This window comes from Puma concolor, chromosome B1, assembly GCF_028749965.1.
Source record: "Puma concolor isolate L17-30 chromosome B1, mPumCon1.1.hap2, whole genome shotgun sequence".
NCBI classification, from domain to species: Eukaryota; Metazoa; Chordata; class Mammalia; order Carnivora; family Felidae; genus Puma; species Puma concolor.
In genome coordinates, this window is record NC_141670.1 from 204,370,018 (window position 1) to 204,384,306 (window position 14,289).

Sequence of the window (14,289 nt, forward strand, 5' to 3'; positions counted from 1 at the left end):
CCCGCCCCATGGCAGGCGCTCACTGGTGACGCTCGCTCGCTCGCTCGCCCTGGCGAGGGCCCCCTGGCCCCTTGCTCCCCTGTGACTCTGCCCAGCCTCCCCCCTGCACCGCCCCCACTGCTCCCAGGCTATTGCCCCCAGCTGCCACCCCTCCCTGGCTCCGGGGGCTGCCTGGGGGCACACGGCGGGCTCAAACAGGTACTAGAGCTGGGCAGGAGCAAACACGCAACCTGACCCCCAGCGGTCACGGCGGGGACGATTATCTGTGTCGGTCCCCACGTTCCCCTTGCAGGTGCCCACGTGCCCACCCGTCCTGGAGCCGACGCACGGCGTCACCTCCTCCCCACCGCGTTCCCCTCTCGGGATCCGTCTCAGCCTGGCGTTGCCGGCCGTGGGCAAAGGTGGCGGTCAGGCTGCCCCCACCGGCTCGGCTCTCCCCACACCCGGAGAGAAGCCTCTACTCGGCCCCGGTGTCCCGTAGCATCCGTACCAGGGCCGGCACAGGCCCCACGCTCCTGTCCGCTGTGCGACTAGCTGTCCCTTTCCAGCCCAGGCGGCTCTGGTCCAGGCCCTCACCGCTCATATCTGGACCCAGCAAGAGCCTCCTGGGGGCCTTCCTGCCGCACTTGCTCCGAACAAACGTCGCCAACAGCAGCTGCCGATACCACGAGCTCTTGCCCGGGATGGCATGAGACTAAGCCTTCTATTATTGGCTCACCAGATTCGCAGAGCGAGCCCGTGCTGGGCGCACCCACGGTCGCTCCACTTCATCGACGACGAGTCCAGAGCCCAGAGAGGTTAGGTAGCTCGCCCAGAGTCACACAGCCAGGGAGGCGTGGGTGGGAAGAGGCCCAGGCTGTCTGACTCCAGAGCCGTGCTCCCCACCGTCGCCCCCGTCCCTGCCAGGGCCGCGTCTCTGGAGCCCCAGCGACGACACCCTGCCCTCCAGCCCCTCTGGGTGGGTGACGCAAGCCCTCGCTGTGGTTCCCCAAGTGCGCTGCTGACATTCCCAGCCTGCTGGCCCTGAGGGGTCTCCTCCCTGTGCCCCCGCATGCCAGGCTCAGCCCCCGGTTCAGCAGCCCCAGCCCACCTCCTCTAGGAAGCCTTCCCTGACCACCTGACCCCAGGGCTCTCATGAGTCTGGTGGGTGGTCTCGGGGTGAATGCTGCTGTTTGTGACACAGGTTGAGAGAGTGAATGCGTGAGGTCTCAGATCTCTGACTCTTCCCTTTGGAGCCTGGGCAGGGTTCTGAGGACCTGAGTTCAAATCCTAAGTCTGGGGGCACCTGGGTGGTTCTGTTAGTTGGGTGACCGATTTCGGCTCAGGTCATGATCTCGCAGTTTGAGTTCGAGTCCCACGTCGGGCTCTGTCCTGACAGCTTGGAGCCTGGAGCCCGCTTTTGATTCTGTGTCTCCTCCTCTCTCTGCCCCTCCCCTGCTCACGCTCTATGTTCCTCTGTCTCCCAATAATAAACGTTAAAAAAAATTAAAAAAAAATTTCTAAGTCTGTTGTCTGTAGTCGGGATGGGCCCTGATCAGAACTTCTGAGCTGTCCCTCAGGGGACCCTGTGCCTCTGCCTGTCCTAGTGACCCGCCCCTCAGAGCCATGCTACCTGCTACGAGGAGCTCCTTATGGCTGCCCAGCCATCCAGAGCCCGGGGGCCTGGCACCTGCTGTGAGCTTGCGCTCCGTGCTCGCTCGCTCGCGCGCGCTCTCTCTCTCTCTCTCTCTCTCTCTCTCGGCATCCCCGTCCCTTTTGCCTGGCTGTTCTTCCAGACCCAGTCCAGGCCTCCCTGTCTGGGAGACCGTCCCTGCTCCCCTCCGCCATCTGGTTTCACGTTTGTGTTTGTCTCCTTTAAGTCAAGGTGCGGACGTTGGTGGGCGCGTCTGTCTCCCCTTGTCTGGGCCTGCGGCTCCTGGGGGCCCAACGAGTCTCCCTGATTCATGATGGAGTCCTCCTCCCTGACTCCGTGCCCGGCACGGCAAGGTCCTTGGGACGTGCTTGAGAACTGAATTAAAATCCACGGGGCATTTGCCAAAGTCAGGAGGACGCTCTGGGCCTCCGTCTCCGCATGTAAAATGGGGACACCACCTACGTCTTGTCCACCCGCTGGATTCCGCGGACATCAAATTCAAGCTGACACTGGAGTGAGGGGCGGGGCAAGGCCTGCAGGTGCCTCCCCCCCAGTCCCTGCCTCGGGATCCCACCCCGATCAGAGCATCTGCCCGCGGCCGTCCCAGCCCCGCGGTGCCCGGATCAGGGAGGCCGGCCCTGCCCTGGGTCAGCCCCTGACAGCACGGACCGCAGAGGCGGCCTGATGGCACCATTCGTGCCCGCTCCCACCCTGGAAAGTGGCTCCGCCTGGCTCTTCGGCATCTGTCCCGCCCAGCGGGGCTCACAGACCCATTGCCTCCCGGCGGTCGCCGTGACAACAGGCTCTCTGACTGGCGGAGGGCCACTGGGGCGTGTGTACAGGTTCATGTGGTTTCCCTGCGCCTTTCTCTCTCCCACACGCCACCCGGCATAATAAACAATAACAATATACGGCCACACAGGACATCATACTTACGATGCGCTGTCGATAATAATACGTCATAACGCAATAATGCTGATGTTACGCTATGCCTAGTTACTGACTTACTGCCATGGTGAACAGAGGCTGCAACAAATATTCAGTGTGGCCTCACTGTGGTTAAAAGAAAACACACAGAGAGAAAAGGGACCCAGAGACCCACGGGGCGTGCTCCAAAATATTAACAGTGGCCACGCGGGCACTGGCGGGGGACGATGGTATTCATCTTTCCCCTCGCACCGGTGAGCTGCCGGACTGCTGGCGTCCTTCCAAGCACACCGAGCCGCCACGGGGACCAGGGCCACCCTCCCGAGGTCCGGCAGCAAGCACGGGGTCAGGCGCACAGTAGGGCAACAGCAGATGCCAGGAAAGACACGAAAGCAAAAGCAAGGCAGAGCCCCGAGATAGGAAGGGCTCGTCTTGCAGGACTCACGCCTCCTCGGCGAGGGAGGTCGAGGATTTGCGCCAATTGGGAGCGGACACCACGCTAATGGGGGAGGGACGGCCGGGGTGCTCCGGCCTGAGGCCCATCTGCTTCAGTCGAAGGCACACCCAGTAAGCACCACCGTGGACAGTCGCGGAGCCTTGCAAGTAGTTGTGACAACGGTGACCAGTGTCTCTGCTCACTGCACGGTCACAACAATACCTGGTCTTTCACAAACACCAGTGTGTTTAAAAGAGTGGTTCGTGTTTGGGGCGTCTGGGTGGCTCAGTCAGCTGAGCGTCTGACTCAGGCTCAGGTCATGATCTCACAGTTCGTGGGTTCGAGCCCCGCGTTGGGCTCTGTGCTGATGGCTCGGAGCCTGGAGCCTGCTTCGGATTCTGTGTCTCCCTCTCTCTCTGCTCTGTCTCTCTCTCTCTCAAAAATAAACATTTAAAAGGATACTATCACGATTACTATTTTTAATGACAGCGATGCACTATGGGCTGGGTTAGGTCCTGCCAAATCCATATTTTCACATACATATACCCATATGCACATGTACATATAAATCTGTGCACACACAATATACCTATATACACATATACCACATGCACACATACACATATGTAAACATACATTTACATATGTGTATACCCATGTGCGCGCATACACACATATATGCACATACCACACACACCTGCACGCACATCTACCCATATGCACACCCATACACATATATATCCATACACACATACACATATGTAAACACATACATTTACACATGTATATCCCCATATGTGCACGCCCACACACATCTGTACACACATATACCCATATGCACACACACACGTATGTAAACACACCTACATTTGTACACACATATACCCATATACACACACATACACACAAACACCCACACACATATGTAGCCATATGCACACATGCACATATGTAAACACATACACTTATACATGTATATACACATCTGTACAGATATACCCATATGCACACACATATGCACACACATATGCACACCCATACACACATATACCCATATGCACACACACACGTATGTAAACACACATACATCTGTACACACATATACCCATATGCACACACATATGCACACCCATACACATATATATCCATATACACATACACATATGTAAACACATACATTTACACATGTATATCCTCATATGTGCACGCCCACACACATCTGTACACACATATACCCATATGCACACACATACATACACCCATACACATATGTAGCCATATGCACACATGCACATATGCAGACACATACATTTATACATGTATATACACATCTGTACAGAGATATACCCATATGCACACACATATGCACACCCATACACACATATACCCATATGCACACATACACATATGTAAACACACATACATTTGTACACATATATACCCATATGCGCACACACACGCATACACACGTACACTCTTTCATGAAAACGGGACCGCATAACATAGATTATCCTTCATAGGCCTCTCGGAGGAGCACGTTAGAAACGCTTCCCAGGTAGCAGATGAAGATCTGCACGCCTATTGGTGACACCAGCCCGGTCCCCCGTGTGCCGAGTGTCACTTTTTCGGGCAAGCCTTAGCTGCAGGACAGGGAGGCGGTGTTGAGCTGACACCATTATGGACAACAGTTGTGAGCACATCTCTTTGGGCACCACCACCACGTCACCCAGGAGCTGCGGGGTCACGTGATGGTCCTCACCGAAAGCTCGGAGTTAACCTCACGAAGTCTGCACCAGTCTGCACCCCACGGCCGCGGCGAGAGCCCCGGCTCTGCACCCCAGCACCTGAGGACGCCCCGGCCCCCAAGGGCACCCCTGGCCATGACCCGGGTCCGGACCCTCCCACCACGGGCCTCCCCACTCTCCAACTCACATAGATCACGCGGCTCGGAGACCCCGAGGTGCTGGAAGCAGGTACAGAAATGATGCTCTCTGAGGAGCTCCTGGTTTCCTGGAAAGGAAGGCGACAGGAGGAGACTGAAAGCAGAATATGTTGATTCCAGAACCTTCCAGATGCAAATTATCACAGGTCACACTCCGACAGAAATGCCAGTAACGACATTTTTTTTTTTTTTTTTTCAGATTGAAAGAGTTCTTAAAATAAACACGTGGGCTTGAATGAGCGGCTGGAAAGCTATAATCAGACAGACGCGGCAGGTGACGCCAACTCCGAGCCGACCAGCACGTTCTCCGTGCCGCTGGAAACGCTCCGATGATCACCCGGCTTCACGCAAAGAAATTATCTGTTTTTCGGAGGACGAGAGCAAGGGATTCTGCGCACTCCAGAGGCCAAGGCCGTCCCTTTTACCCAGAGTTTTGCTGCTCGGAGATGTTATTTTCCACGTAGGTTACAGGGGTGGGGGGCGTGTTTAGCTCATTCTAACAGCCCGGGCCTCTGCTGTCAGACTCTGCGGCCACCCCATCTGTGACCTGCTCCCCGAGGGCCCACCCCTGCCCCTCCTCCCTCCTCGGCCACATCTCCTGCTTCCCCGGAGGCAACAGTTTCCCCAGGCCCCTCCTCTGTTCCGCACTCCAGGCCCGCCCAACCCTGCGTGGACACCCTTCTTCCCCGGCTCCCATCACTCATACCGGCGTCCGTCCAACCCCACCGGTAGGACGTGCTTGCCCCTCCTGGTCCAGCCTCCACCCCTGCCTGGACCACCCCCGCCTGGCCTCCCCCTGCCTCCTGACAGCTCCGGCTGGCTGCCTCCTACCTCGTCTCTATCCCTCTCGGTGGCCCACGCCTGCTGCAGCGGCCCTGGGAGGGGCCACATCACAGGCTGAATTCTCTCTCTCAAAACTCGCATGTTCGAGCCCTAACTCCTGGCACCCCAGAGTGTGACCGCGTTTGGAGACGGGGCACTTAAAGATGTAATTAAGGTAAAATGAGGTCACTAGGGTGGGCCTGGTGTCCCCACGAGAGGAGGATATCAGGACACAGACGCGCACAGGAGACGACCAGGTGAGGACACAGGGAGAAGACCGCCGTCTACACGCCAAGGAGGAGGCCTCAGAGGGAACCAACCAGCCCACATTTTGAGCCAGGACTCCCAGCCTCCAGGACCGGGAGAGAATAAATCCCTGCCGGCTGAGGGTCCAGCCTGCACCATTGTACACAGCGGCCCCAGGACACCGGCACGGGCCGTGGAGCCTGCCCTCCCAGCTGGAGGATGCCCAGCACCTCCTACACTGTCGGCAGGACAGCAGCAAGGACAGGACAACACCAGGAGCAGATGCGAGGCCACCACGGCAGTGGGAGGGACAAACCTGCAAGGCACAGGGGGTGGTGCCCGGGTAAACCTGACTGCAAGCCTGCTTCTGCATCTGGGGAGGAAAGAGAAGAGGCAGAGGGCGTGATGCCGGGGCTCACCTCTTCGGTGAGGCGCCCGCTCGCCCGCTCATCAGCGCCGGCCGCCCCCTCCACGCTCCTGGGTACGGCTTCCTCCAGGACCGGGCGTGGGGCCGCCCCCTCCCCTCCGGGCCTGCCCTGTCTCCCAGGGCCGCTGGGCCCCAGCTCCAGGCCCCCTGGAGCTCTTCTCCAGCTACTTGGCAGGCCTGGGGCCACCCTCGGCCAGGCTCTAGAACAATCCCTCAGTCTCAGTGCCCTGCAGACCCCCGGCTCCCCAGGCACAGGCCCCGAGACCCACCTCCCGCACCACCTGCCAAGGCTCGGCTCCAGGAAGACATCCTCTCCCCCACCCTGCCGCCTAGGCCCGTCCAGGGGGGCCGCCCCTCCCCGTCGCCCGGGGGGCACCCTGCGGGAGCCCCCTCATCCCACACGTGCCTCCAGGGCAGGGCGGCCGCCAGTCTTCCCCGCGTCTGTGTTCCGCCACCCAGCCGACGGGCACTCACGGGCCGGCTGTGTGTTGAGTGACCCAATGACCAAGGACGTGCCGGGGACGGGCAGTCAGGGCCACAGCCTTCCGGAAGGCTTTCCTTGAGCGCCCTCAGCAGACACCCAGGGGCCATCCTTGTCCTGGGGAGCGGCCGTGCCCCCGGGGTATGTGGTCAGGGAGGACACAGTGCCCTCTGCCTCCTCGCCCGTCCCTGCAGGGACCCCAGGGCCGGCCTCTCTTGCTGGAGAGCAACTGGGAGGCCAGGACCCAGCTGGTCCTACGGGTCCCGGAGCCTGGCGGGGGCGGGGGGGCACTTGGTAAATGACGGGGCTGCTGGTCAGTTCCTGGTGGGTGCCTCTTGTCTCGATCACCCCCCACCAGAGACTCAGCGAGGCCCACACCACCTCTGCTGCGTGTCTCCGGGGCTGGCTCCGCCACGCTGACCCAACGCTGGCCGGGGCTGCTGGCTCGTGCTCCCCGACCAGCTTGCAGGAAGCAACACAGGACACGTAGGGCTCTGCCTTCCTGTCACCCGGGCGCTCACCGCCCGGCCCCGCCCGGGTCTATTCTCATTTCTCAGGCGAGACAGAAGAGGCTCTGAGGGGCTGGAGCGAGGGAGGGTGAAGTGAGGGGCAAGCAGGGCATGGCCGGGGCCTGGATGCCGTCCCAGGACACAGAGGGGCGGGCCCCGAGCCGTGCCAGCCCCAGGGCGCAGCACCGAGGGGACAGCTGTCCTCATGGGACGGCCTCGGCCCCAGATGTTCCCAAGGCGTCTGTGGAGACACAGCCCAGGAAGCCAGCTCCGGCTGCGCCCTCTCCTTCTCCCCGTCCACTGTTCAGAGGGCCTCCCTTCCTCGGGCCGGCAGCTGCGGTCATCACGGGCGGACCCCTGGGCTAAGAGCAGAGGGAGCTGGGCTCCCCGCAGGCCCCGAGGCCAGCCTCGCAGCCGGGTCCAGAGGCCACGAGCAGGGCTGGCCACCCGACCTGTCCTTGAGCGGGCTGGCCCGGGTCCCCCATTCTAACCCGGTCACGCTCCGGAGACGGGCCTGGAGGCCTCTTGGCATGTGGGGTCCCTCGGCCAGGTCCCTCCGATAGGCCTCTGGGTTGGGATTCGGGGAGGAGTCCCGCAGACAGGACCCCGTGGTCACTTCCGGGTCAGGGACGCTGGCTCTGTGAGGGCAGGGATGTGCCCGGGGTGGCACGGGGGCGGGTTATGGAGGGAATCGTGGGCTGTATGATGTGAGAGGATGTGGTGCACAGTGGGGCGTGCCCGCCACCTACTGTGACCCTGACCGTGAACGAGACCAACTGGGCATATCCTGTCACCGTGGGAACAGAGTAACATCCATGAGGATGCCCACGTGTGACCAAAGGGTCTCTGCCGATGGGAGTAAGGAGCTCGAGTTGGGAGGTGGGCTCCCTGGGGTCTCAGGGTCGTTTGAAGGAGGCTGGGGGGCCGGGGCCCACGTGGCGACGAAAGCGGGGTCTGAAGGACGTGGGGCCGGGAGCCAACCCCGGAGGCTCCAGATGTGGCAACGAATGAGGAGGGGCTTCTCCCTGGAGCCTCCAGAGGGAGCATAGCCCTGCTGGCCCATCCTCAGCCTCCGGCCCCCGAGGGAGGGGATACATCTGTGCCCTTCCAGCCACTAAATTTGCGGTAATTCATTACAGCAGCCACAGGAAGCCACAGTCTCCACGGCTCTGTGTCCCTGTAGCTGGGAGGACCACCGTCATGTGGGCCTGTCCCCCTTCCTCACCTTCACACAGTCCCCCGGTGCAGGGCCTGGGGAGGGGCACCATCCTTCACAACCTCTGCACCTCACCCCTGGCAGCGGGGGGGGGGGCGGGTGGGGGAACCCCAGGGCACAGTAGCTTCAGTCCCCGAGATTGAGGGGCAGGGGGCAGGCCAGGCGGGCGGCTTGCAGCCCAAATCCCAGTGTTCTCTAGTTGGGGCTACAGTCTGGGAATCTAGCCGGAAGGGTGACAGGGGACAGTGAGCCTGGCCGCTGAAGCCCCCGGGGTCTCTTCCCAGGCTGTCGGGCTCCCCTGCCCCTTGCTTCCCTCTGCACGGTCGTCAGTCCCTCGGCCTCCTGAGTCTCAGCAGACATGGGCAGTGGCCCAAGCCAGGGTCCAGCGGCCACAGACCTGCCCTCCCCAAGGGGACAAGACCCCGCCCTCCACTCCTGTGGCTCCCTGTACCCAGGGCCGGGCCCCCTGCCTCTCCCCACCCCCCAGGCCCGAGGCCGGAGCAGTGGCCATATGGAGGTCTGTGCCCACCAGCGCTTAACGCTGAGTGGACCTCCTCTCTGTGGCCATCAGAGGCGACCATCTGAACCCGAATTAAACCAGAGCCCTGTGTAGGCACTTTGACAACTCTGAGAAAAGCAACTGGCACTACTTTAAAATCGGGAGGAACGAGCTGGCAGGCGGAAGGAAGTGTCAGGCCGGAAGAGGAGAGCTCAGAGGCGCAGTTCCCTCGGGCCGGCCTGGCGTCCACGGAGAGGGGCTGAGCAACCATGCGAGGCTGTCACGGGTTAGGGGAGGCTTGGGGACGCGAGAGGAGGCGCCTCTCCTCCACGGAGCCCTCCTGCCCCGGCCCAGGGCCCCCTGCCCTCGTGTCCCGGTGACAGGCTGGGCGTCCCCGTGTGCCCACCCATTCCCCCTGTGTCCCCAGCACGCTGGGGCAGGACTCGGTCACCTCTGGGCCCCGGGCCAAGAACAGGGCTCGGCACAACCAGACGCTGGGTAAAGCTCTGCTGAATGAACGACAAACCAAAGAGGCAGCACTGTGAGCGAGTGCGTGAGAAGCAGCGGCCTCCGAACCCACCAGACTCCGTTTCTACAGGATGCGGGAGCACTTCCCTCTGCTGGGGTCTTTCGGAACAGGCTTGGCAAGCGACAGCCGACCTGGGGGAGCCCACCCATCCTGCGGGGGCCCGTAGGAGCGTCTCCTCCACCAGCCAACAGCCCTGTGAACCTCAGTGGCCTGAGCCCATGGGCTCTCCATCCAGCCTCACGGAAATTCCAAAAACCTTCTAGTCCCACAGATGGGCCCAGCTGGGGCTTGCCGGTTGAGCCCCGCCCTCGCTGCAGGGCTAAGGGCGAGGCGACTCTGCCCGGCCACCGGCAGCCCTCCCCGCTCCCTCCCGCCAGGGCCGCCCGGCTCATCCCGCAGGCCTAGCTCCCACCCCATGTCCTCCCGAGGCCCTCCCTGACCATCCATTCTGCCCCCGACACCAGCCTCTGTTGCATTATCGCTCGTTTGGGCATCAATTTCCGTCTCTCCCTAGAACTCGGTCCCAAGAGGGCAACCCTTCTTCCTCACTGCGACGCCTCTGTGCCCAGAGCCCAGCTGGGCCTCTGGGCAGCGAGGGATTTGGCCTTGCCCAGAGAGAGGCCTGGCCTGCGCCCTCGACCCTGAAGGGTGATCTGTGTCCACCTGATAGACTGTTTGCTCAGGGAGGGGGTCACCCTCACCCAACAGGCTTAGGGTGGGGCCGGCACCAGAGAGACACCGTGTGATCTGGGGTGAAATCAACCATGTGGCAATCAGTCAATCAGTCAGTGGAGCCCCACTAAGATCTCTGGACACACAGCTTCCCTGGTTGGTAATACCCGGCGCGTGCAGTCACGCGCGGGCCCGGGGTTGCCACGTCCTGTCTCCGCGGGAGAGGAGCGGCTCTGGGGCTGGACCCCTCCTGGACCCTGCCCCGCGCCCTCTTTCTCTGGCTGATTTCTCGCACAATAAACCCTAACCGTGACGAGGATAGCCTTCAGCGTGTCTGTGAGTCTTTCCAACAAACGACTGAGACCGAGGGCAGTTTGGGGCCCCTCAAACTTGCAGCTGGTGTCATAAGTGTGGGCAGTCTGGAGACTATTTGGAGACCTGCTAACGTCAGAGCTGTCCCTGAGCTTTTGCGGCCCTCGAGTCCACGGGACCCGTGGGGAGGTCAGCGGGCCAGCGCTGGGAGGCCCGGAGATGCCCGTGCGTGCCCCACCTCGCACCAGCCCCTCGGTGGATCCACCCGGCGCACCTCAGCACCCCCAGGCCTCGCGCTGCCTGGCCCGTGGGCGGGTGAGTCTACAGCCGGTGAGTCTACAGAAGCGGGTGACCGCACACGGCGCTGACGAACGCACGGGAGCAGATCGTAAATTCCACCAACCTTGTTTTTGTCTTCAGTTCTGGCTGCTTGTCGGCACGCCGGGTGCCAGATGGAGGAACCTGCGGACAGACCCAAGAGGAAGCGCTCAGTGTCCCTTCCCGCGATGCAGGGGCCGTGAGGAGAGTCGGAGGCCGCCTATACGTCCGCGGCGCTCCCCTGGGACTCCCGGCACAGGTCAGCCCTCCTTCCAGGGCCCAGAGCACTTGCTCTCCCTACGGGGCCCCCCTGGACCTCAGCCCGACCCCCTACTCCCTCTCCCTGTGGCTCTGTGTGTGGGTTTGTGCCCCAGCCAGGAGGGGGCGGTGTCTCTTGCACTCCAGAGACCAGGCACACAGAGCCTGGCACCTCATGGGGCTGACAGGTGCATGTGAAGGAAAGCACTACATCCCATCTCCTGCTTGCAAAGCCTCCCAGGTCACAGGAGCTAACGCCTGGGGGTGGAACTTATCACTGTCCCTCCCTGGAAAACATCTGCATGGGCCTGGAGCTCCTGGGGAGACCATGATTTAATTGTGTGTGTGTGTGTGTGTGTGTGTGTGTGTGTGTGTGTGTGTGCGCGTGTGTGTGTAAAACAGTCATTTTTGACAACCGTTTTTGATGACAAAAGTCATAGATGAGTAATCGATGGCCCTTATTAACAATTAATAAGGTGGCGGGGTGGCTCAGTCAGTTAAGTATCTGACTTCGGCTCAGGTGATGATCTCACGGTTCATGAGTTCAAGCCCCACGTTAGACTCTGTGCTGACAACTCAGAGCCTGGAGCTGCTTCGGATTCTGTGTCTCCCTCTCTCTCTCTGTCCTTCCCCCACTCATGCTCCCTCCCTCTCTCTCTCTCTCTCTCAAAAATAAACAAACATTAAAAAAATTAAAGAACCCCAACAAAATATAAGTAAGAAAATGAAAACCGTCTATAATCTCCAAGCCACTTCTGGCCGGGCAGCCTTCGGGCACACACGTGCGTTGTTCGTAGAATGTGGATCATGTTGTACGTACGTATTTTTATGTCTTGGGAGCTTTGTTTTCGAGTCCTGCACATTTCCTCATACACTTAAACACAGAAGCGTAACCCTTAAGGGCTGCGTGGCATTCCACCACGTGGAAAGAGGATGCATCTGTCCCTGGCCGTGGGATGTGGGGTTTTCTCTCTAAGTCCCGTTGTCGGGGAGGGGGTCCACAGCACCCAAGTCCTAGCACGTCCCTCCTACTTGAGGACTCCAAGAAGTGAGGTCTCGGCTCAAAGGGTGTGGGCATTTTTAAGGCAATTTCCCAATTCCTGCCTCACCAGCCAGGTTCCTCACCACGTGGGTGTGCCCTTCGATCGTCAATCGAATGGGGGGAAATAGCATCTCGTTATTATTTTCATCCGGGTCTCCCCGACAATTCCTGGGAGCCAACAGCCCCTCCGTCATATTTATCGGAAAGGTGTTGCCCACGGTAGGGGTGCTGGTGGCAGTGGGGAGGGGGTGGCCTGTCTCACCATCCTCGAAGGCTGCAGGGCTCACCGGGCCCCCTGCTTCTCACAGCTTCGTCTGTACAGGATTCACCTGTCAATGCCTTCATGGCGCCCCAGCATCCAGGCGGACCAGGCAGGGTGGGGGCCGGGCCCCCCAAGGGCCCCTGGCCACAGGACTCCGGGGTTCCACAGTGTACCACTGAAAAGCTCCGACCTGGGTTTTGACCCCTTGTCACACCGACCGGGAAATCTGAAGCTGGGAGAGGGGTGGGACTGGTTCCAAGGTCCCACAGAAAGTCACGGGAGGGCCCGCTTTAGACACGGGGCGCCGGCCTCAGCCCAGAGCCATGACGAGCATCTTTATTCCCTGACACTGGGGCCCCCTTGATGGCGAGCTCGTGTCCCCATGCTTGGTGTCGGGCAGGCCTGAAGGCACTATTTACAGCAGGGGTGGTGCCCGGGGCAAGGGGCCCCTCCCGCCCAGACATCTGAGCAGCAGGGGGTGGGGTGGGGGCAGCGCAAAGGACCCCCTTTTCACGGACTCTCAAGCAGCGACTTGAGGAACAAGAGGGGACGCCGGGGACGAGGCCGTCCCAGCTGACATCAGCCCACGAGGTCCGACTCAGAAAGGCAGGCCTGTCTGACACATCGCCCCGGGATGACCACCGCGTGAGGTCATGGAACAGCCCGTGTGTGGCCCTGCCGTCCGCCCAGCCCCGCTCTGCTCCCCTCCAGGGACGCTGGACACAGAGGGAGCATTGAGAAGAAATGGTGGCCGCAGAGAAGGGGCCCATCCTCTGGGGGAAGGTCTGAGCAGCCCTGGGCACCCCGCCCCCATGTCCCGGCCATCACCAGGTCCCACGGGTGCCTCCCGCACACTGCCCGCCATCCCACCGCGTCGCCGGGGCAAGCCCGCTCGGGCTCTGCTCCCCCAGCCCCGGGTTGCGTGGCCGGCTTCCCAAGCAGCACTCGAGCTACCGCAGGTGACCCGCCAGCAATCCCCGGCCCCAGGGGACCGGGCGGCATGGTCGTGCGCTCACCTTGAAGATACATCTCCTCGCCTTCCGCAAACATCCGGCCACACCTGACACATAGCGCACACAAGGGGTGATAGTGTTTCTCTCCTGCCTGTGGGAAGAACGGAGCAGAGGTGTTTCCGCTGAAGGGAGGGTGGTCAGGGGAGCACACCCGCACGCGGGGTCCTCAGGAGAAGCAGAGGGTGTGCCGGGGCCTCCCGTGCGCCCCGGGGGCTCGGGACGGCACCACGGAGAGTCCGGGGCCAGTGGGTGCTCCCAGGCTTTCTGGGGTGCTGAGTGGGGGGAGCAGAGACCCAGCGGTGCCACCCGACGTCCCCAGGGGAGCAGGGCTATTGCTCCGCAAATCTTCACAAGGCAGGGGGGCCCGGTCCCGTCCATCTCTGTAGCTGGCAGGGGGGCGGCGGTGGGGGACAGCGGAGGGGAGGCCGGAGCGAACATGATTTCCCCAGGTGGAGGCACAGGACGAGTGGGGTGAAAGACAATTAGTCACGGTCCCACGGGTCCCTGCACTCAGGTTTCTCGCTTAGCATCTACTATTTTTATAATTCCTAACACCACCATTGGACTAGGTGGAAATATTAACACCGGAATAACCTGAACAGGTTATAGAGGCTGGTCTGGCTTCGTTCTACGTGGTGCAGGGCAATCACCCCAGAAGAGCGTACTGGGCGCCTCTTCGTGGCCACACCCTCCACCCTGGGGAAGGCGGGCCGCTCGAAGCTCGAAAGCCCGTGCCTCACTCTTT

The 14,289-nt window shown here is 61.2% G+C and overlaps 1 protein-coding gene across 10 annotated transcripts in view; it reads right to left on the bottom strand.

The window, feature by feature from the left end:
- Positions 1-14,289, bottom strand: part of ABLIM2 (actin binding LIM protein family member 2) — a 143,012-nt gene that overhangs the window by 57,258 nt on the left and 71,465 nt on the right. For all 10 annotated transcript variants that reach the window (XR_015250625.1, XR_015250631.1, XR_015250630.1 and 7 more), the window contains exons 7-9: positions 13,548-13,635; positions 11,055-11,113; positions 4,929-5,006 (exon numbers count right to left, since the gene is read on the bottom strand). Coding sequence is in view for 2 of the 10 variants with exons in the window: in XM_086705537.1 (XP_086561663.1) it covers positions 4,929-5,006; positions 11,055-11,113; positions 13,548-13,635 (225 nt within the window). In the remaining 8 variants the exon portion in view is untranslated. The remainder of the gene's footprint in view (positions 1-4,928; positions 5,007-11,054; positions 11,114-13,547; positions 13,636-14,289) is intronic.